The 24679-nt window shown below is 34.6% G+C and overlaps 1 protein-coding gene across 1 annotated transcript; it reads right to left on the reverse strand.

The window, feature by feature from the left end:
- Positions 1-2900: 2900 nt before the first annotated feature.
- Positions 2901-9663, reverse strand: LOC111891033 (phospholipase A I). The gene is made up of 18 exons (XM_023887120.3): positions 8648-9663; positions 8390-8537; positions 8220-8298; positions 7987-8140; positions 7703-7912; positions 7371-7616; positions 6867-7029; positions 6472-6732; positions 6281-6402; positions 6002-6163; positions 5733-5913; positions 5453-5589; positions 5209-5347; positions 4895-5098; positions 4110-4596; positions 3794-4010; positions 3622-3711; positions 2901-3532 (listed from the first exon to the last, which is right to left on the reverse strand). The coding sequence occupies exons 1-18, from the start codon at positions 9257-9259 to the stop codon at positions 3068-3070; spliced, it is 4077 nt and encodes a 1358-aa protein (XP_023742888.1). The 5' UTR covers positions 9260-9663; the 3' UTR covers positions 2901-3067.
- Between the last annotated feature and the right edge of the window lie 15016 nt (positions 9664-24679).

A 24679-nucleotide genomic window follows, 5' to 3' on the forward strand; every position in this document is an offset into this window, starting at 1 on the left:
ATCCATATTGGAGGCTTAATTTCAAAACAAGTATTTTATGTTTCCAAGCCACGTGGATGAATTCATTTAAAATTTTCAAGCCACGTGAATGAGTTCTTTAAAAACTTGAAAGGCTTGCAAGTCAGATTATTATTTTTTTAACATCCGGAATATTTATAATAAAAAGCTAGCGATACATCAGATAAAAAGAATAGTTATATCGGAATGATATTCATTAGATTTTATTTTCAGTCAATTCATTTGATAGTAAGCTTATTGTTTTTATATACAGACCACTCAAATAAATAATCAACATACCCTTAGTTTTCTTTTCTTTTTTAATCTTTTTGTTCCCAAACACAATATCATTACGGTATTTTTTTTCTTTTTTTTTTTCTTTGTTCCCAAGCTCAAAATCATTTCCCTCTTCATCTTCCAAACTCAAGAACAAATGAACAATGTTTTGACATACTTTAAAACATAGACGTACAAACTAATAGAATGACAAACTAATCGGTTACTTGGTAACTTTAAGACATTCTAAAAAAAAGTTGCAAGTGTATAGACAATTGCAAAAGTTGATATGACACTCTTAAAAGACTAATGAGTAATGACATTTCAAAAAATAGTAAGTTGCACCATCTGAATATACCACATCAACCTGTCTCAAGGCCTAAGTATGTCAATTGCGGAAAACTATTAGTATTATTTAAGGTGTGTTACAGTTTGAATAATGGACCATATATGTCGAATTTACACTCTTCAACCACTAGGCTTATGGTGAGGGCAATGTTATTTCATTGGTGTAATGGTCTAACAATCATATATACACAAGAAAGCAACGAAACGTGTTGAACCAATAGCCCTTACTTAATTGTATAAAGTGTTTATATTTAGTAGGAAAATTGACTTTGTACCGCAATCAGGTTTGGTGTGTGTCTTAAATTTGTCACCAACGTTTTTTTTTTTTTTTTTGCGCAATTATTCATTTAAGTATCAAAAAAACCATTTTTAAAAGGGAAAATGATATTGTCGGTGACACATGTCATGGCGCGCCACATGGCACATTGGTCAACATAACTTACCCACGGCTTCCACACGGGGCATTTATGTTAGGGAAAATGACTTAATAGGGTAAGATACTTTTTGAAATATACATATTTAGTCCTTATTCTTTTTTTCTTGTAAAATAAACTCTTATACTTTATTTTTTGTAACAATGCAATCCTTGCGACCGGTTATACCCGGTATACCGATCATATACGAATTTTCTTTTAGGAAAAATGACTTGATAGGGTAATATACTTTTTGAATTGTACACATTTAGTCATTATTCTTTTTTTGTAAAATAAACTCTTATACTATATTAATGCGTACACATTAGGTCTTTTTCATCGGATTCTACAGGTTTTGCTGATGTGGAAGCACAGGTGGTACTAAATAGCAAATTAATTAGCTTAGTCACCGGAGGTAGGTGATCCTCCAGCAACAAGAAAAGGGCGGCGACCCTTCTCTTTCTTGTCTCTCTTCCTTCCGGTCGAACAGCAACAACCAAACACCCTTTACCTATTGTGTTTCTCCGATTTGTCTCTCTTTGCCTCCATCTTTGAGATATGTTGCCTGAAAAAGAAGAAAAAATCGACGAGGGGGCTACCAGAGCAGCTCCTCACCGCCAACTAGCGTCTCTACTTCCTTCTGCCTCCCCCTTCGACCTTGTTGTTTTTGTCATCATTCCTCCTTGCTACTAGTGATGTGTAGGAACACACAAAGGAATCATCGGAGATCGGGGTTCTCCCTCTTTTTCATGATGAATAAAAGTTGGAAAAATCTCGTTGTGGATATCTGGATGCCACCTGGGTATTTCATTTCAACAAAATAAAAGAAAGGGAAAATGACTTGAAATGGTAAGATACTTTTTGAAATGTACACATTTAGTCCTTATTCTTTTTTTTTTTGTAAAATAAACCCTTCCACATCGGCAAAACCTGTAAAATCCGGTGAAAATGACCTAATGTGTACATATTAATAAAGTATAAAGGTTTATTTTACAAAAAAAAAAATAAAAAATAATGACTAAATGTATACATTTCAAAAAATATCTTACCCTATCAAATCATTATTCCTTTATGTTACACAATAACAGATGAAGTAATAGTAAATTTTTTCTCCCCTCTCATCACTTCTTCGGCCTTAATAGAGGTCTACACTTGACTGATCAAGCCCCAATTTAATTGGTCAAATTCAACTTTAATGACTTATTGCATGAAAAAAAAATAGTGACCAATTTAAGATAAACACCGAATTTGATTTTGTTGTAGTTTCAATTTTCTTATTTAGTGAATAAAATGTAGGATATTTTAATGTTGTTTGTTGGATTGAGTGGAGAAGTTATCTAAGTATCATTTATGGTATATGAGATACTTTAAGAATAACAAAAAAAAAAAGTAGTTACTTTGAGACTTAAAATTATAAATTACTTGATGTTATCAAAGTCAAATGAGATATTTAAAAGGTTAATTGCGGTTTACCAAAAGAGGTAATAATTGATGTTTCTATTGAATTAAATCATATCATGAAACCACTTGATTGTCCTTTCGGCATCACAATGAATGCGTTAGTTTCTTACTTTCTTCTTTTCAACTCTTTTTTCTTACCTTTCCCATGTTTATATCATTACTTATTTGCAAATTAAGTTGCATATTTTGCCTGTCGGCTTGGTCAAACAGATCGTGTAGGTTTGATACGGGTCGAGTGGAACGGATTAACCCATCTCCCCTTTTTATCCATTTTATGGAAAGAATATATACAAGTAATCGATATCTTAAAAATGATTACAAAAAGATAATTTTATGTCACGTACTTCATTTATTCCTCTTATCTCATGATCTATACACTCTATAACATACCAAAAATGTCACATATTCTTCCAAAAGTCAACATTTATAAAATAAAACTATCCCTTCATTATAAGGGCGATGATGATGAAAATGTTACATAATAAACATCACCCTTCTTTATCTATAGTATTACGTATACCTCCTCTATTATTTCATTTCCTTTTTATATATAATTTGTATAACAAACAATATTAAGGTACACGAGGGACATGACACGAATACCTTATGGTTCGATGAGACGCAAGAGCTTGTTGCAACGCAACATTAACTCGAGCTCCCCCATTAAATATCGAATCATATAACCGACACACGAATTTTGATAACTCCTCTTCATCATCATCCCAAACTAACATACCTTTATCTGTATCTGTACCTGTACCACCTTTATCCGTCTCACTGTCTTCCCAATCACTCGATGGGCTTACGGGTTCCGTGCCTTCGTCGTCTCCTTCGTCTACCCCGATTTCAAATTTACCGTTTTCTAAATCGTTGAATTCGGTGGCGGAGCCGTGAAATGTTGTTAGTTGCATTTCTTGGGGTTCGGATGAAGGGCATATCACGGCTTTTGCACCGGAGTCTAGGAAGGATTTTATTAGGGCGGGTGATGGTCCGTATAAACACGTGCATATTATTATCCTGTCCCTCCATGCACCAACCTGTCAAATTTCAATTTCCGGATTTTATCTTGTAAGATAATATATCTATATATGTATATATGTGTGGATATATTGAAATATAAACATACCATCCAACGAACATCTTCAGGGGTTAAGTGCATAGAAGGGACTGTTCTTCGGAACATGTAAGCCCCAATTTCTTGATCATCTTCCATAACCTTTCATCAATCATTAAGATACATATTATATGTAAGTGATATGTTTTTTAAAGTAGGATAAATGAAAGGAGTAAGCATATACTTGGGTTTGGCGTCCTATGTAACGATGGACAACGCCACCAATCTGGAAGTAAGGGCGACATGCAACAAGATCAGAAATGGTAGAGATGTTGGAGATTACTGATGTGTATTTTCTACGTCTTCCTTTTAACATTGATAGCAAGTTGTATTTAACGTTTTGTAGAAACTTTTCAGCAAGTTCTCCTGGCTCAGCCACCACAAACACATCGTTTTGCCAACTATAATAATAATTGCAAGTTCTCAGAATGACATAATTAGTGTTTGATTTTGATACAAATATTAAAAAGAGGGAGGATTGAAGGAAGAGAAATACGGACCTTAATATGGAGCCAGTGGTATCATTTTGGAGAGCCAGGTGAACAACACCAACCTGAGGAGAATTCTGTAATTTCTCATGCAATATTCTAACAGGCAGGGAAAGCTGTCTGGGGACAGTGGGTGATTCCGGAGGGGAAGAAGTCCTTCCGGAATGGAATCCATCGAGGCTTAAATGTGGTACGGATTCGATTCTGCCAACTCTGTGAATTCCACCGAGATCAGGACTGTAAAGAAGTGGGCTTGATGGGAAGCTTCCGGTAAATAATGGTGATGTGAATGGTGTAGGGAAAGATGTTCCTGGATCTGGCTTAAGTGGTCCAGATGCAGATGCAGCAGCAGCATTCAGAAGAGTTAATCTTATACCATGACCTGAACAAAATGTCTGAAGTGATCGAGCATGGTTGAAGACTCTTCCGGAATCTGGATTATGAGAAGCTTCTACTAGTAGTACGTTACGTCTCCACCCTAAAGATGGACCACTCTCACCTGTGGAAACGGATGTTAACACTAAAAGCTAAATGAAAAAAAAAATAGCAACCTACTTTTGTTTCTTTGTTTATTATAGCATCTTACTTTTATTTCTTGATATTACAGCCTTCTACTTTCCAATTTTTTTTTCTTATAAAGACATTGTACATTGCTATTTCTAGTGATCAACACTTTTTGTTATTAGAACAATATTACCCAATTATATTAGCAGTGAAAGTTGTTTTGTATTTGATGACATTGTTGCTGTAACTGGAAGGATTTTTCAAAGTACAATATTATAATAAAGAGAAAATACCTGTATTTGGACCCCTTGACTTCAAAGAAGGCTGAGAGGTGAGATTATCCAGCAACTTTTCATCGCTATGGTTCAGCAACAATCTCTCACACACTTTTTTAAAAGCTGTAGAATTGTTCTGGATATACTCCTCTGTAGCTGCCTCCAACTTAAGCCAGATTGTGGGGTCCGTTTCATCCAACTCCATATCACAACGTTCATCAACTGTAAAAACAACACAAAGTATGCTATGAATTTAACTATTTAAGTCATTCATGATATGTTGTAGCATTAATTTCACACAATAAACAGATTTAACATAACATTATTTTCACCTGGATTGAAGCGAAAATAGTTTATTTCAGGAATCATTGGCAACAATGTGCTCAAAGCTTCCTCAACTCGCTCGACTGAGCATGCACTCTCAATCAACACTTGCCCAGTGTCCAAATACCTCCATCCACCTTTACGAGCCTACAATCAAAACATTAAGGGTATTTTGGTCATTTAAATTTATTCACATTCCGGTTATTTGACAGATTGTAAAACCCAAACAGATAACAATAAAGAATTTATTACCTTTGTTGGAACAGAACAACAACCGATTGATACAAGAGTGTCGATTTTTGCATCTGGCCATAGAAGTTGTGCTTCACGTATTGCAAATATTGTAGGGTTATTTGCCACAATAGCACCATCTTGCCACCTAAATACACCTGGACAAGATAGATGATATATATATATATATATATATATATATATATATATATATATAAATGAAAAATGTCAGCTTTTTTCTATTTTTGTAAGTTACTCAACCAGATATTACAATTATAAGTTGAGAGTTTAGGGTTTATACCATCAGAGTAATCATCAAGATAATAAGGAGCAGCAGATGATGCTCTTATAGCTTGCCATAAATCATGTCTACAGCTTCCCATGTAAGCACTCCTTTTATACCCAACTTGAGCACCAGTAGTTGCAGTGGTTGAAAAATTGTCTGACATTGTCAAAGGAACTTCTTGTGTGCCAGCAGGGTACTAGATTTTAAATAGAAATAATGTCAATGATTATTTATTTTCCATATTAGGAAGCAAATTTAATTAATAATTTGTGGAAAATAAAAACCTGATAATTACGGAATATAAACGGCTGAGCTGGTGCCACGTTGACTAAAGTTGATACAACAAAAACTTTTGGAATCCTTTTTACTGATGAATCTATTAAAAGATCTCCATCTTCATCTGCACATATCTCTTTTAATAGCCTCTCAAATTGATCGGCACTGTGCTGGACAAAGTTGAAACTTGTAGTTTTAGATAATTAATTAATTAATATACAAATTATATAACCTCCTCATATAGACATCTGATCTAGAAAAGATATTTGAAAAGAAGAATCACATACTTTAGATCCATGTACAACAACTCTAAAACTTTGTGAAGAGCTCTTATAAAGCTGATCCAACTTCTCTCTCCAAGTGGCAGCTTCATTATCTTTAGGAACAGGTTCAGCAAAAACAAGCTTCCCTGCAAAATTATAAACCAAAAAATGACAAAACTACCCCCCAAAAACAAGTTTGACTTTCTTTGACTTACCAAGATTTTTGTATATATCTTCACATTGCTCCAGAGACATAAGCTTTATCCCAATAGCAACCGCAAGCATGCCACCAGTTGATGTCCCACAGATAAGGTCAAACATTTCATGAATTTGTTTTCCAGTGCCTTTTTCAATTTCTTTAAGAATTTGAACAGTAGCAAGACCTTTCATCCCACCTCCATCCATTGCAAGTATACGCAATCCTTGCTTTGGGACTTGCTTTCCTTTAATAGCACGTCTCAGATTCTCATTCTCCCCTAAATAGCAAAACATAGAACGACCCAAATTTAAAATAAAGGGATAATAACAAAAATGACCAAAATGGTATTATTTATAGATTGTATTCATAGAAATTTAAAACTTTTTGAAATTTATAATCAACAAAACCAACCAAGAATAGCCAGGACACGAGCTGCAGCTTTGCTCACACGTCTCTCAGATGAAAGTGTGAGGCGTAAAAGAAGATCTCTTAGACTTTCAGAAGCAACAAGAATACGTCGGTTTTCCAAACAGAAGGCCAAGTTTCCAACAGCTATCAATGCTAACCTTTGTACCTGATGAATAATGATAGCACCTTAATTCAGACAACCATGCAGAAAAGTATAAAAAATATACTAGAAATTGACAAGCTAACAGACTTAACAGATACAACACATAATACAGACAGATATATGTGAGTGTTCCGTTTTGACTGAATGCAATAAGACTGTCTTAATGGGTTAAGTGAAAAATTGGAGCTTTATGGCTTAAGATGTATTTCTTTACAAACTTTCCCTTCTACCCAACCCTCCCATCATAATGGTGGAGCATTGAAATCATGAACACTTGCATTTGTATCTTTTATAAGCAAAGGGTAAAATGATGGGGAAAAAAGAGTCCCTAATAGCAAGCTTACCTCTGGATCTTTATGGGCACATAATAATTTTAATGATTTCATGACATCTTTGCTAAGCATTTTCTGGGCCACTGTATCAGAAACAAAACCCAATTTTGCCACAACTTGCAAAATGGATTTTAGTTCTTGAGGTCCAACGGATGTAAGTACTCTTTTGATTGGCTGCATGATGTCACATTTCATCAATTGAAGTGCCACAGATACATCTGATGCAAGAGAAGTGAGTGCAGAGCAAGCCTCCACAACCTGCAACAGCATAAAACTACTTGAAACAAGAATCCAAAGACTATGAGATATAAACAAAAAAGAAGCCATATAAACAGCTAGTTTACCACATGATGGTCTTCACTACTAATCATGCTTATAAGCTGTCTCACTGCATTTTCATCTTTACCAATAACTACACGGTTTCCTTCATCATGCATCATCTTGGCCAAAGCAGAAGCTAGCAAAGGATGGTGACATGAGGAGAAACGGAAGATAAGAGAGAAAAATGCACTCAATTTGTGTCTTGATGCAACAAAGTAAGAACTATTTTCCGTCTGCAATCAAAAAGTAAGTTACTTTTCAACTAAAAGTTGTTTAAACAATAAAAAGAATTGTCATCATTTGGTACCTCTATCTGGACATTCAGTGATCTAAGAGAGTCATCTGCCACTATACGAATGTTTGCAAGAGACAGGTGGCGCAGTTGATGCAAAGGCAAAATGTCGGGAAGAAATTCAAGTGGATTACCAAATAGCCTAAGAATACGTAGTTCAGCCATGGCCCTGCATAAAAGATCACAGTAAATCTCAAGTAAAAGGTTTAGCCTTCAGTATAATACAAGTTACAATGTGAGTGAATGACCTGAAATCAAGAAGAGGGCGGATTAGCTTATTATGTTCAAGTGATAATTCCACAAGTCCAACACACTGCCTCAATTCAGCTGTGTAGTGTTCAAACAGAAAATGAAGCATGAGTTACATGATGTAGATTTCCTCTATACTCATAAAAATTGCCTATTGTTAGTTTGTTACCTGGTACTGAAACCAACATATTGTAGTCAACTGTAAGCACTTTCAGGTTTTTCAAAGCACCAAGCTCAGGTGGCAAACCTGTGAGCTTATTGTTATCAAGGAATAGCTTCTCGAGAAGGGGAAGTTTAGTCACCTCTACTGGAAGAGTCTGTTAATAGGTTCGATATTTGAAAATTTATCAAAAAATTGCAAACAATTTGCTTACAATGATGTGAAGTACGCTCAAGTTATAGAAAAATCTAATTACAAAGAACTTACTAACAACCCACAGTTGTAGAGGCTGACAACAATGACATTTCTCCAATGATCAGTACAACACTCCACCCTCGGCCCTTCAGCATGACCAGGACCCGACTCTGCAGCAAAATCCGATTTCAACAGTTTACTAAGCACGCCCATCCCATCGTTTTGCTGACCTGAACCGCCGACCCGTGACATAGCCACCGCCCGAAGTGGTTCCCTCTGTTTCACAACCTTCATATCCACACTCACCACATTTCTAACCTCATTCGCTCCGCCGGACTCACCAACCTCTTCACCGGGTTTAACCTGACCTGGATCATCACACTCCAACAACCGGATCACAACCGTGTCTTGCGGCAACGGCAACGCCACCATAACCTGAGACTGAAGTCTCAAAGTAACCTGATCTTCGTCATCGCCGGCGTTCCAATCGAGATCGATCCGAAACCCTACTTCCGGATTATTGGAATTATTATTATTATCTTGCGATGTCGACGATGATCCCGATGATGTTTGTGGTGGCGGCGAAGACGAACGAGTCTGATCATCTAATGCATCCTCCGAACCATAATACAAAGACAAATGAAACACATCAGATGGCCTCTTCCATCCTAATCCCCACGACATTATGAACTAGGGTTCTTCGACTTCATCTAGAAACGACACATATCGATCAAATTTTCATTTATTCCAGAAATTTCCAGTTTTTGAGAATACCAATTGAAAATTTTAGGGTTTAAGCAAGGTATTGCAACAATGTATGATTTTGATTATCGCAAATTTGGGGAATTTTTTTTAGGGATCAAAGGATCAGATGAAAGAACGATTGCAGACACAATAATGAATGCGTATATGCAGTAATTGGTACGTACGTGCATATAATACGCATTCATGGATCTGATATTTTCTTCATATTTGGAAGCAATGAGGTTTTTATTTTGTTTTGCGGTTGTTTGGATGAAGAAGACAGACAATACGACGACGTCTAGGGTTGCCTACCGACTTCGGCTTCTAATTTCCGTGAGACTTTTTTTATTTTTGGAAAGAAAAATCTAAAGACTTCATTAGACTTTAAAATTTAAATAATACAAAAAGCATGTAAATAAAGGGAAACTCAAAAATATTTTAAATTTTTTAATTTTTACACTATTATTTCATTTTTATTTATTTTTTATTAAATTAAAATATAGACAAAATTATATAAATCTTAACAAAAGTCACAACTTCGATTTTTGCTAAAAAAAAAAAAAAAAAAAAACATCTTCATGGAGTTTCTAAAACTTTTATGGTTGGTCTTTTGGCTATATGAAATAACCTTTTTTCCTTTTTTAATTTCTTTTATTTTTTTCTTAAACAAAAGTTATTTAAAAACAAAATACCATCTTCCCGAGTTGACTTGCATGCTCCTTCTATCAACTACAACTAGCACAAACAAACTCATCCATTTGTCGTTCATCATCGCCGAAAATTGCTAGAGGCCATCCACTCCCCTAATCAGAGATTGGCGACAATGTTGGGATACCGAAATAACTTTCTCCATTGAAACTTGAACGCCGAGGGAAGATGAGGTAACACCGTGAAAATTTAAAACAAATTTTCATTTTTAAAATGCATACTCTTCATAACATATCTTATAAAAATCTCTTTTATTTAGTTACAAAACACAACTCCATTATTAATTCAGGATCCTCTTAACTCTTTCTCTGGTGTGTACAATCAAACCGGTGCCGTCCCGCGATCCAGATAAGAAAAAAACCTGAAACACATAACACATAACACGGTAAGCATGAAGGTCAGTGAGTTGTCCAAAATACCACATACAACACATATTAGCCACTCGAGGCTATAACTCTATTTGACCCTCTGGTCAATATGTCTCAGTGGGACCCTCTAGTCCCATAACTCTGTGGACCCTCTGGTCCTAACTCTGTGGACCTTCCGGTCCTAACTCTGTAAACTCTGAAACATACATAGCATAAATCACATAGAAATAATGCAGTGTATCACATCATATAAATAGCATACAATATACTCTGTCACATAACTCTAATTACCACTCTAGGTAAAGTATAGTGAGAAGACTCACATCGGATGAAGAACAGCTCCTATAATCACTGCTGCTACGCACCGGACTCTAACTCTGTGTCAAACCCAAAATAATATCAATTATGAGCTAAGTCCAACCTCTCACTTATTGGGTCTAAAGATAGACCACCTTATAGTCCATTAATGCCTTAAGCCCATTGGGCCCACCAAAGCCCAATAATAAATAAATGGGCCCTCACGCGGCCCAATTCCCAACCAAAAAGGCAAGTCCAAACCAAAGGCCCAAAGCACATACATACACTTCTCTAGTCCAAGACTCTATTACATGAGGTCCAAACTCCCGGCCCAACACTCAAGGCCCAACAAAATGCTTAGCCCAAAAACCCCCCAGAAGGAGTTACGCGGGGCGTACCCCCCTGGTACGCTCAGCGTAGCCAAACACTCAAGAAATTGATCGGGGACCTCAACCCAGTACACGGGGCGTACTGGGATTACGCGGCGCGTACCCTCAGACTTGCTTAATCTATTTTCTAGGTCTTAACCCGTTAAGACCTTAGCTCAACTCTTGGATCTGGACTTTCTAACATCTCTTACTCCATAAAGTTAACAACTTTGAGCCTTTGCATGGTTGATAAGGTCACAACACATAAAAACTCTTACTTTCTTAGCCCAAAATGCTCATAACTCATGCATGGGTAGATTCACACGATCAAGGCCTTATTTTTATGGTTCTCCACCACTAGAAACACTTAAAAGGACAGGTTACTCAACTTTGGAATGCATCAACTCATAAAGCCTCAAGCTTGGGACCAAAAACCCTAAAATGGACCCTAATATGCACAAAACAAAAAGACAGGGAAAGCTTGGAGCTTTAAACCTTCAAATAGTGCTTTAGCCCTAAGAAAGCTCAGATCCACAGCCGGTTCTTCAACTTTACTCCCTTCCATGCTCCTTCTTAACTCCCAAAAGCCCATAAGAACACAAACAAGCTCATCATGGCCACTCACAAGCTCAAGAACGGATATTAGGGTTTGAGAGGGTTTATTAACTGAGGAGGGGTGGCCAGAAATGAGACCATCTCTTTCTTTATATAGGGGCACTTCATTTAATTATGGTTTCCTTCTGTGCCTAGTACGCCCAGCGTACCTCCCCTGGTACGCCCGGCGTACTAGGTGGCTCTTGCTTAAGAAACACGTGTATCTGTACGCTAAGCGTACGTATACGTACGCCCAACGTACTTCGCTGCCAAAAACCTCACTTAGGGACTTATCTTGCCAACTCTCTTAAACTTCCATAGCATCTTCGAAATGACTCGAATATCAAAAATCCTCATACCTACGGAAAGGTAATGAGATGCCCTACGCTTCTAGCAACTCGCCTCCACTCGAGACCTCCTAGTCCCCGACTCGCGGCCCATGAACCCTAATCATGAATAATCTGAAACCGGATGTTACAGATGATATGGATCGGATCCCATAAACCAACAAGGGTTTGATTTTGCGCCCCATTGGTTAGAGTATCAAGACTGATGCACCCCAACATCGCATCCCAGAGATCTTCCCACTTTTCGGTTCGTATCTTTCCCATCATCCCAAAGACATGAAGCTAAACCCTTAAGTGCGATGTGACCTTGTATAGGCAACGGCGCAACGCCACTATTTGCACAAAAACCCTACTTTCAAGATTTTGACCCTCATTTAAAGTAGTTAACATTGACGGTTTCCCCTTATATCAGCCTCCAACCTCTAGATTCTCTTGTGCATGAAACCCTATCCTCTTTCTTTCTCTCTCTCTCTCTCTCTCTCTCTCTCTCTCTTTCTCTTTCTCTCTCTCTCTCTCTCTCCTCTTCCATTTTTTAGACTTGATACCTTAAGCATAAAGTTTAAAGAAAAAGTAAGTCATTTTGTGACAAATGAAACAAGCTCTAGATATCTCCTACCTTATATTCATCCAACTTCTCACGATATGTAAGTCATCAAGTTCCAACCTTTATGGCTTTTGAATGCTATATTTAGGTTTTAAGCTTATTTGGTCCTTTTTATGAAGATTCTTTGGAGTTTGGGAAAACTCTTGAATGTAACACTAACTTCTTGTGTGGACTATGCTTGATGTTGTTGGCATTTTGGACTCGTTTTTAGACTTAGTGTTAGAGGTGGTTTTGTTAAGGTATGCAAAGGGATAAAGTTGGAAACTTTATCCATTAAGATTATCTCTAAAAAGCATATGGAAAGTTTGAGCCTTTTTCTTTGGAGATTAAATTTTAACAATTTGCTAAGTGGAAACCCTTTTATCCCAAAAAATGCTTAACAATAAATGGGATTTGGTCCCGAAAAACGTGATGTGGCCAAGGAAGGGTCGCGACGCGAGGTTTGACCTAGGTTCGCACGACGCGTTGAACCTTGACTTTTAATCAGTTTTGCTTTTGGAAAAACTTGGATAAATTCTAATATTATACTGAGGGTTAGCCTCTGTTTGACATTAGGTTGTTTGTGTAATTGATTCCCTCGAGGTCTAGCGCATGTATGGATTTCCGCTCATTGTTCAGGTGAGTTTTCTCACTATATTACATGTGTCATTATTCGGATTCATTGTGTATAGGATGCATGTGTAATGCTATGTTATGATTGTATGATTATGTAGATTAGTGGAGTCTTTATTGACTGTTAGTTATCTATATGGTGTGTGTGTGTCTATATATATATATATATATATATATATATATATATATACGATTTGTATGGGATGATGACCGAATGGCCCCAGCCATGATCCTACACTTCGAGGGGTGAGGTTCACGAAGTGGTTGTGAATGGAAATCGCAAAAGTGGTCACGAGCTCGTGTCCCGAAATTAGTCGTGGATAGTTGTCATGAAAGTGGTTGTGAGTCTGAAAATGTATGCATAGTTGTTACAATAGTATATGTGTATATATATATATATATATATATATATATATATATATATATATATATATATATGTATGTATATATAGGGATGAGCATCAGAACCGGGTACCCGCTTTCGGAACCGGAACCGCCTTGGAACTGCCGATTCCGAAACTAGAACCGCCTTAAACGGTTCCGGTTCCGGTTCCTAAAGTTACGGAACCGCCTTAAGCGGTTCTGGTTCCGGTTCTCATTTTTTAGGAACCGCTACTCGCTGGGTACCCACCGGAACCAGTTTATATATATATATATATATATATATATATATATATATATATATATATATATATATATATATATATATATATATATATATATATATATATATATATATATATATATATATATAGTATGAATATATGTGTGCGCTTATTTGACCGATTTAGAAAATATTGGTCCGATTTTGTCCGTTTTTGTTCCGAATTTATTCGATTCCGACCGAAATAAATTGTGGTTTTATTGAAAATTTTTAATAAAGTTGATGTAACCGGGGGTTCCAAAAATTGAAGAACTGCCTAGACCGGTTCCGGTTCTGGTTCTAACTTTCTAGGAACCGCCGGTTCCGGTTCTCGCCAAATGAGGAGGGTATCCGCCTACGCTCATCCCTAATATATATATATATATATATATATATATATATATATATATATATATATATATATATATTATATTGGAGAACTCACTACGTTTTGTGCTTACATTTGAAAGTTAAATGTTTTTCCGGTGCTTCTTCTAGAAAGGGCAAGGGTGCGACTTAGTTATACACATATCGGGAGATTTCATGTTTTTGGTGTCTGCAAACTCTAATACATTTTTATGATGTTAAACAAATTGGTACTTATTATCTTTATGAAAAATTGATTTTGGGTATTTTATTTATATTTTTAGAAAAATGGTTAAAAATTTGGAGTGTTAAAATTTATATGTTAGAAGCTTGAAATTAAAATATAAGGCAACATTATAAACGATAGAATGAACTGGTAAATAGAGTTATTGTAAGAAATATAGGAAAATGATATGTTTATAACAAAAGTTTTAATGACTTGAAAAATAATATGGAATGACATTATAAGTATTCCAAGAAATTAGTAACTGACCATTTGGATAATTAAAAGCTTATTATACCATAAAGGGAGTTAAGATTAAAAATTATATAAGGAAAAGTTAGAACTTGTTATGTGTATAATTATGTGATAGTAATTAATTTATCTTTCCATGAATCAGGAGATCGAAGGTATTTAGAAGTAGGGATGAGCTTTAGAGTTGGAGCGAATCGGAACCAGAATCGGATTTGTTGTATTATAGGAACCGGACCGCCAGTGTCGGTGTCGATTTGGATCTTGGTCCTTGTTTTTTGGTTATTTTTAAAACTAGTGAAACATCCCAAAAATATAGTCCAAAAAATTCGTTTTAAACCATTTAAGAAAACCCATAATTCATAAAACAACATAATAAAATCTCAAATCGTGTATCTCAAACATCATATCATAATATTGCATCAAGACCAAATATCAAAATATCAGAGTCTAAAATATCCTAGGTTAAATACTATGGTGTGTGTCATGCAATCATCCCAAGCTCTTCCCCTTGCTACCGGAAGTACCTGAAACCAAAATTGAAAATTGTAAGCACAAAGCTTAGTGAGCCTCCCCAAACTACTACATACCATACACATAATCACGCAACCATATACATTGGGCCTAGCCCGCTACATCGGGCCCCGACCGACATCGGACGAATCCGACATCAGGCCCCGCCTGGCATTGAGCCCCGCTCGGTATACAGATTTGTTTCTACCAGGCCCCGCCTGTCTATGGGCCCCGCCCGCTATACACATACAAAACATATAATCATAATCATGCTAGTACATAATAGACAAACACAACACTATAACTGCTAGTCTCAAGGCCCCACATGTCTTAATCCCCACCCCTACTTTGCGAATAACAAGATATGGAACCCCATCCACACTCAGCTAGTGATGAGATACGGGCCCCCACCCACACTCACCTCCCTATCAGGCACATACAAGTATCACAAAGACAACAAGTATAAGTAAACATACATTCCTTCCTCGGTTAACACTCGACATTGAACCATAGTTCAGAAACATACATATAAACCTTCCTCGAGCCTCGTCCAGTATCGAACCGTAATCCTGAAGCATATAAACTGTAGGAACCCATCTCTAATCTCTAAATATTATTAAAAAAGAACCTTTAATTCTAAACTGAAGAAATCAGGACCATTGATTGCATTTCAATCATATATTTTCCACATTTGGATTATTTGATGACATCATCTTTGTCAACCTCTTTACTTTTATCCATAGATTTTATAAAGCGTATATTACGTTTTAAATTAGAGTTCCATTAATGACACTTAAATCTCACCAAAAATAAAATGAATTAAATTAAGAATTTTATTAATGACAATTAAATATCACCAAAAATAAAATGAATTAAATTATGAATTCTATTAATGACAATTAAATCTCACAAAAAATAAAATGAAAAATACCTCGCCTCCCTCAATTTTTTACATAATATATCTAAACTAAGTTTTGTAGTGGAGAATAAATTAGGGAAAGGTAAAAAAACAAGTAACTCAAATTCCACTTCACAACTTTTTAGTCATGTCATATATGTTTATTTCTTGATAACTAATATTTGTACTATTTATCGATATATGTGCTAGAGTTGTGACAATATGAAAATGATTGTTACTCAAGTTGCTTGATTTTTTTTTTGGATTTCTTGTAGGTCGAAATTGGAGTTGACGAACAACAGAAATGGTCGAATTCATCTGGGTTCCTGTGAATGTAAGTAAAATATATTTTGATTTTTACGTTATGAGAGTGTCAAATTTTGTGGTTTGAAAATTAATTATCGCAGTTGTGTTATTTAAAAATTTGAATCGAACATTTCTATGGGATTCCCCATTTTTTCATATTTTTGACGAATTGTTCAATAAGTTGAGCAATCAAATTATAAACGGTAAACTCATACACAAGGTATGTCATATCCTTTGCTTTTGGTTGTTAAAATCACAAATATGATTTTTTTTTTTTTTTTCGTTTTTTTGGATGTGTTAGGATTTGAGACCTTGATTTGGATACTTGGAAATTTTGGTTGGTTTACCTGTCTACTACCTGTTCGATGAAATGCTTAAGGGAACAATAATGGGATAAACCTATGGCCCCATTTAAATTACTTTAAAAATATATTGGTTTAAATTACTTAAAAAATATACTTGTCGATTTTTGTTATCCTTCATGGTTTAAATTTGTATGTTTCTCCTTAAAGTTTCATGTTTCATCCCTAATATTTATTTGTTTTATTTTTTAGTTATAATGTCTTCTTTGACCCTTGATCACCCTGGTTAGTTTCTCATACTAAGTTTTCTTTGAAATTTATATATAATTGCAAGTTATTACACTATCTAACACCCCAATAATCTCTAATAATTGTCTAAGATGGTGACAACTATTATTTTTTATTGCAGCTTCTCTTCATATTGATTATCGGATGTGGTTTGAGTTATGGAATGCTGCGACTGAGAGGATTTCACATTATGGGGCCTTGGAATTCATTACAGAAGGAGGCATGATTTATATAACTTATTGGGTATTGATGGAAAAGTTTAATTATTACTTATGTAGATCGATAAATATTTACAATATGTTCTTTTAACCTTATATTAGGACATTTTTTGGAAAAAAATTATTTTTAATATTGAACTTTGAATAAAGAAAGTTCATATATAGCATCATACTCTTAAGAAAATGAATTTTTGGATTATTTTTCGTTGATATGGAAAGTTACATTTTTTGTATATTGAAGCTCATTTAAACAATTGTTTTCTGGAAAAAAATTCATTAATAGCATTAAACTTTGCAAAAAAATTCACTAATAGCATCGTAGTTTCAAAAAATGTCTTTTCCGTATTCTTTTTGGCTAATCTAGAAAAAATTTTATTTTTTTTACATTAGAGCTCATTAATAGGATTTTTTTGAAAACATTTTGTTAATGGAAACTACATTTTCATTTTCTTTCACGTAATAGACCATTTATATAAGAAAAACATTTAAAATATGGATCATTTGTGTACTTTTGTTGACAAGTGAACCATTTATGTAGTATATAAATTTAATTGTTAATTAGTAGGTCATTAATATGACAATTTTCTAGGGAAAATTTGTTTTTAGTATTGAAATTTGCAAAAAAAAAAAAAAAAAAAAAAAAAAAAAAAAAAAGTAGAATGATAACAATATATTACTTTATTTTGTATTTATCATATATATATATATATATATATATATATATATATATATAAAAGTTATATTATAATATAAGTTTTTAAATAAGACATAACGAGATTACCATCGTATAAAAATAAAAATAAGATAACAACCAATTTATTGATTCTCTATTTCAATATTTTATTATTATCTTTAAACGATTAATTATGTTATAAAGTTTTGTTATACGAAAATTTTGTCAGATATATAAAAGTAATCATGTTTTAATTTTTCAAATTATAAAAGCAATCATGGTTTATGTTTTTCATATATGAAAATCATATTACGAAAAAGAGTACTAACATCTACCCGTTTTAAAATAAACTTCACATATTATTTTAGTTTTTAAAAAGATATTTTCACAAAATAACTATTTTTTAGGATTAATGTATACTTATATATGAATAGGAGATGATACAAGAAAAATATATTATGTGTTCTTTAAAGTATAGCATGTTCCTGCTAAGAACATATGAAAATTTGCATTCATAAATAAGTCTCATTTTTTAACCAATTTGCTAATATTTATTGCAACACACCCTCCCTCTAATCCTTAAGCCCCTAAATAGTCGTCTGAAACTGATCATCAAAAGAAACTATTTGGTACCATTGCATCGCTAATAGTCAAAATAAACCATCTAGAGATTTGGTCCAAGGTTTCCTCTATGTTCGTATGAAGATGACATGCTACCATTCAAGATGATTAGAAAACAATTTCTAATATGATTATGTTTCGCGATGGCAATCAATAAAGCTTACGGAGAAACAATTCCAAATGTAGGTATTTATCTCCCAGAATCGATTTCACGCATGGCCAACTTTATGTGGCATTGTCTAGAGGGATATCATGTGGCATTACAAAAGTATTGGTGAACTCTGATGAACAGTTCAACGACAATGAAGTTTATACATCAAATATGGTCAACAAAGAGGATATCATTACTCTGTAGGGATTTATCTTTAAGAATCGTTTGGAGGCAAGACCATTTTATTTGGAGATGGATTTAGACAAATTCTTCTAGAAATACAAAGAGGCAATTGTTCGGATATTGTGCATGCATCATATTCATCCAAATTACGGCGTGATGTACAGTTTTACGTTTAACCGTAAACATGAGATTTATTTTGGTTGTCTAACTAATGATTTGGATGAGACAAAAGCATTTGATGAGTTTATTCTTAAAATTGGTGATGGTAATACTGGCGACCCTAATGATGGTGAACCTGAAATTGAATTTCCAGAAGACATTGTTGTTTGCTCTATAGGTGACCATATTCATTCAATTGTATCAACCATTTATCCATCCTTTGAAAACCATCTAGATGATCAATCATATTTTCAAGATAAATCTATTTTGGTCTCTACAAATGAAGAATTTGATGCTACCAATGACTACATTTTAGGATTGATGAAAGATGAAGGGAAAACATATATGAGTTCAAGTTCTTTACGTGATACATAGTTACCAGCTTTTTTGAGGAATCAATCTACTATTCAGTTGTGTTGAATGATATTAAGGCATCTAGAATTTCCAACCATAAACTTACACTAAAAATAGGTGTTCCAGTCATATTACTTTGTAATATCGACCAAACCAAATAACTATGCAATGATACTAGATTATAGATTGTTAGGCTTGGAAGAAACGTCATTGAAGCCTGAATCATATATGCTAGATTCTTTATCGAGACTACTTATATACCTTGCATGAATTTAACTCCGTCTAATAAAAGAATCTCATTCCGTTTTCAGCGGAGTCAATTCCCATAGTAGTTTATTTTGTTATGGCCATTAACAAAAGTCAATGACAATAATTATCAAATGTTAGATTATACTTGCATAAGCTCGTCTTCACTCATTTTCAGTTATATATTTTTTGTTTCTCGCTTCACAAGTGAAAAGGGATTGAAGGTACTCATATATTACGAGGAAGGTTGTCCAACTAATAAAACAAAAAGTTATGTTTACAAAGAGGTCCTTCAACTATTATAGATATTCAAGTGTTTCTTTGTTTTTTTTTTCAAACATTTAAATGTTATCAATAATGCTAAGTCTGCTTATGTTACTTTATTTTTTTATAGTGTCAAATTTTTTATACCTTTACATTTACATTTTTATATGTTCCCCGCATTTTACGCGGGTCATAATCTAGTTTTTATACGAACAGTGGATACGAAAGAATAATCTTGAGATTTATCGTGTATCAAAATTTAAAAATATGAAGAACATGATAAGAATTCTTAGAAGATGAAAAAGAAAAGAGAGATAATAATAATATTCATGAAGAACAATGGTGGGAGAGAAAAATATCCCTAGGTGGGAGAGATCCCACCACTTTCTCTCTCTAGAGATTACATTGTAAGAAAAGATGCATAATAACAAAATGACCACCTCTCTCTTTATATAGGAGGGAGAGATAAATACACCAACAATACAATAAAAGGAAAATACAACCTAACTATCACTCATTATTTGTAGAGCATTTCCATGCTCCAACATTCTCTCCCTAAATGCTTACAAATGATGAGAGATACAATAAGTGATACAAGGGTATAATACAGTAATCCGACTAGCAAGTCTGGTAATAAAATAAAACATAGTGAGAATCAAATGCTGAAATGTAACGCCCGTAGATTAGGGCTAGTCAATTTAGGGACGATAAGCGTCAAAAAACAACTTTTTTATAGAAGATTATTTAGAATGAATAATCTTAACTAAGTTGTAGTGTATGTCACAAGGTTTCCGTGCATATAAAGAACGCCAAAATTCGAGTTATAACGAAGAAGTTATGACCTGTCGAAGTTTCGCAACAGAACTGACACGACGCTGAATGACGTAAAATGTGAACTTATGTTAGAGCGATATCTAGCCTTAGTGATCTAAACGAAAGTCGTAGAGTTCGTTAAACCGAGAGCGTGCATAAAAAGAACATCAAAATTTGACTTCGTATGAGGAAGTTATGATTTTTCTAAGTTTCAGCTTAGCAGTGTGCAGCCCGAAGTTCGATTATGAGATCGAGTGAATTCTAGCCGAAGCAATCTAAACGAGAATCGAAGATCTCATTATTAGTAGTGCAATGGTGAAAAGACAGACGAAAACGGACGTCGGAGGAAGAAGTTATGAATTTTTAATGGACATTTCCTGTCCCGGCCTGTTAAAAATATAATAATAAAAATAAAGTCAAAATTAGCTGACGGAGCTCGTATGCGAAAGTTACGCAAGTTTGAAGTTTGCTTAATCGAGTACGCCCAACGTAATTTTGGAGTACGTCTAGCTTACTCGGAACCGCCTCAGCTACGCATGTAATGACGTCACTCAAGTGCATACGCATGTAATGACGTCGTGTACGTCCCGAGAAGTGAAATTTTCAAGCCAAAGCTCTGCCCGCGAGAAGCCCGGTTTTTGTGAAGATCTCTCGGTTTCACCGAAGAATACTACTTCTACAAGCCGTAGTGCTGTCCGATCATCTTCTGATCAGGTGAGTGTATAGTTATTTTCTTCTAACACATAAATATAATGTATTAGCTATGAAATACGTGCTATGTGTTATTGATGGGTTTAATACAAACAATCCTATGTCTGCATGCAACCCTAGTATTGGATCTATGTTTTCACTATTAGTTATACAGCTTTATGAACACAAAAAGAAACCTGGCATGCTACTATAATTTTCGAAATTCATATATAAAACTAGAATACATACCTTTTGTTGTTATATAGCAATAACAACTAGTTCCTTGAATTTCCTTAGCTCTTGAAAGCAAGTACCACAAGTGTAGTACCTCTAATGGAGTCACAAACACCATATGCAACTTGGATGAAGAGGAGAAGAAAAGGAGGCACCAAAAACGGCTGGAAACCCTAATGGAAGACTTGTTCACGTTTTTGGGGCATAGGGGCCCTTTATATACATGTAGGCTATTAGGGTTTACAACTAGGAAACCCTAATTTGACTGCTTAGGCCCTAAGCAGCCCATGGACTCCTTAAACATATCCCTTGGACGATTTCTAATGGGCTACCCATAGAATTCGTCCAACCTATATATTATTTGGTGATCCATAGCCCAATTATAATTATCTTATAATTACAACTTCAGTCCCCTAAGTTTAATTAATCTCTTTTAGCCACAAAATTAATTAACAATTAATTCTTGACTAATATTAATTAAACAATATGATTTCTCCTTTAATAAATTATTCTCATAATATATTAATAAATCATATTTATACCTTTTTCTCCTTAAATCATCCTACATATTGCTATGGTGAAGGCAACCCAAAAGGACCATGCTCATAATCGGGTCAAGTACATACCAAAATAGTTATGGACTTAGACACTAATCCAACAGTCTCCCACTTGGATAAGTCTAATAACTATTTTCCGTATGACTTCAAAACCTGATCAGCAATCGTAGCTTTCAAAAGCCGCTGTCAACTCTGATCTTATCAGATAGCGTGTCCTCTAGATAAGGGATTATATATTCCTCCATTCTCAAGATATCGTATAGACAAAAGACATGAATTTCAATCATTCTCTCTATACTATTTCCCGACTTCCGATTCATGACGACTGATAACAGACTACAATTGAACACATCAACTTAGTCCCGGCTTGGCCAAGCGCTTAGATGTCATCACTAAATCATCGAGAGGCCCACAGATATCGCTTTTATCCCACTTTGGATAAAAGGAATGGATAAACTTCGACTCAAATGCTCGCTTGCATTTACTGAACGAATCACACACAACAATAAGTTTTATAACACCAAGTTACTGGTGCGTTTACTTATTATCAATGTGTAACTGACCAACAAATAACAACTCACACGTCTCGGTTTCAAGAATATACAATATTATCGTCTCACTAATCACTCGTGATAAAACCGTGAAGTGATCCAAGTGAGCGTGGGTTTAATCCAATACTTTAATCTTATCAAAGCACTCACGAACTCTGCAGCAAACTTGTGCCATGTCTAAACACTTCAGACAATCTACAGACAGATTCATGACAGTCTTTATTCATACCTACTCCCAACGTATGACCAACTGTGGATGTTTGAATAACCTAGTTATTCTGGAAGTCAAAACATGCAAATTGAAACATGACAACAATACTTAATCCTATATGGCCCCAAACTTGTGAGAGTAAATAAAACCCTTCTATTTATCCACCATATTGATTACTCATTATTTATCATTTAATGTTTCGGATAATCAACTCATTACTTGAATTATACCAACAATTGTCCCATGCTCTAAACATGCACACTTTGTTTCCTATGGTCCATGCTTTGTGAAATAGATCACCTGAAAACTTTTCCAATGATGCTCATTTCACAATTCCTTAATCCTAATTATTAGTGTAGGAACACAAGGTTCTTGCCACTACTAGAATATGCTAGATTCTAACATTTTACGCAACGATCCTTTCGTAAAGTCATAGCACAAAAGTCACCAAGACTTGGCTAATGAAATTACAAAGTGCTTTCTTAGAAATTGTTACAAGACAATTCCATAGATGTGAAGTCTCACATTCAAAGTAAATTCCTTTGAACATCCTTCTTGCATAAAAGTTTCTAATCTAGGCATAGACTCTCAATATCCAACTCCCAATATGGAAACATTTCCACATTTGCCATATGACAACTCATTCTTAATAGAATCTTATCTATTCGTAATAATGTCGATATGGTCCATCCAATACCATACTTTCAACTACTTACAAGCGATCAATCCTCAGCGAACTTTGGATCATCCTTTGATAGTTGTTAAATTCTTTCAGTCAAAACCAATTCTATTCCTTTTTCCCTCTTAATGCGCTAGACATTTGGAAAATTTTAGAATGGTAAAATACTATAGCATTTACAATCGATCCTATACCCGAAGCGTATGGGATACGATGCATAATGTCTTACATAAAGATATGATACTTTACCAATCTTTTGCCATAATATTTTATGTGTCATGTTCTCACAATTCGAACTATGAAGAGGGATGCCGTAATCATAATCGAAATTTGAGAACACACAATGTATCCTTTGACTGAAGATATTAAAATTTCTTAATCTAAGCTTTAGATTTTGAAACGAAGTATAATATTCTCTCCCTTAATTATAGCAAAACAACTTTTCAACCCATGCAACTTTGCAAATGGAATCTTTGTTTTTCTATAATTAATATTGCTAACTTGCAATACTCGCCATAACAATCATACAAGCATAACACTTATGCTCCCACTATCATGATGATTATCATATAAGCATAACATTTATGCTCCCACTAGCTTTGACATGTATTCAGAAAACAAATGAACTTTCAGAAAACAATGCCTATTGAATCTCTGAAATCCATATTTCTAATACCAGATGCTTCGATAAGCCTTTATCTAAGCTTCTTAACCTTATACACCTTTGCCTTAGATAGCTCATATGTGTGTTTAAACAATTCATAACTTATGTTACTAAGTTCCAAATGTTGAAACTAATTGCCAAATCTCACAATTCGAACTATGGAAAGGGATGCCGTAACCATAATCGAATTTGAGAATACAATTTTCACAATTGCTATCTGCTTAAAATCTCTCTTAGTGAAAGCATTTCCTCACAGTCATTTTCATGAAGGAGGGAATCTTATGACACTTAGATTTTATGGTGTATGAGTTCCTATCCATGTGAATTTGCCAAAAACAAGGTTTGCGACAAATCCAAACTCATATGGACTGAACTTTCTTAATCTTGATTTCTTGCCCTATGGTAA

The sequence above is a fragment of the Lactuca sativa genome, chromosome 7 (assembly GCF_002870075.4).
Source record: "Lactuca sativa cultivar Salinas chromosome 7, Lsat_Salinas_v11, whole genome shotgun sequence".
NCBI classification, from domain to species: Eukaryota; Viridiplantae; Streptophyta; class Magnoliopsida; order Asterales; family Asteraceae; genus Lactuca; species Lactuca sativa.

Coding starts and splice junctions, on each gene's coding strand:
- LOC111891033 (XM_023887120.3), bottom strand. CDS start 9,259: ATGTCGTGGGGATTAGGATGGAAGAGGCCATCTGATGTGTTTCATTTG. Junction 5,099..5,208: donor CTATTTTCGCTTCAATCCAG/GTGAAAATAATG, acceptor TTGTTTTTACAG/TTGATGAACGTTGTGATATG. Junction 3,712..3,793: donor ACATAGGACGCCAAACCCAA/GTATATGCTTAC, acceptor GATTGATGAAAG/GTTATGGAAGATGATCAAGA.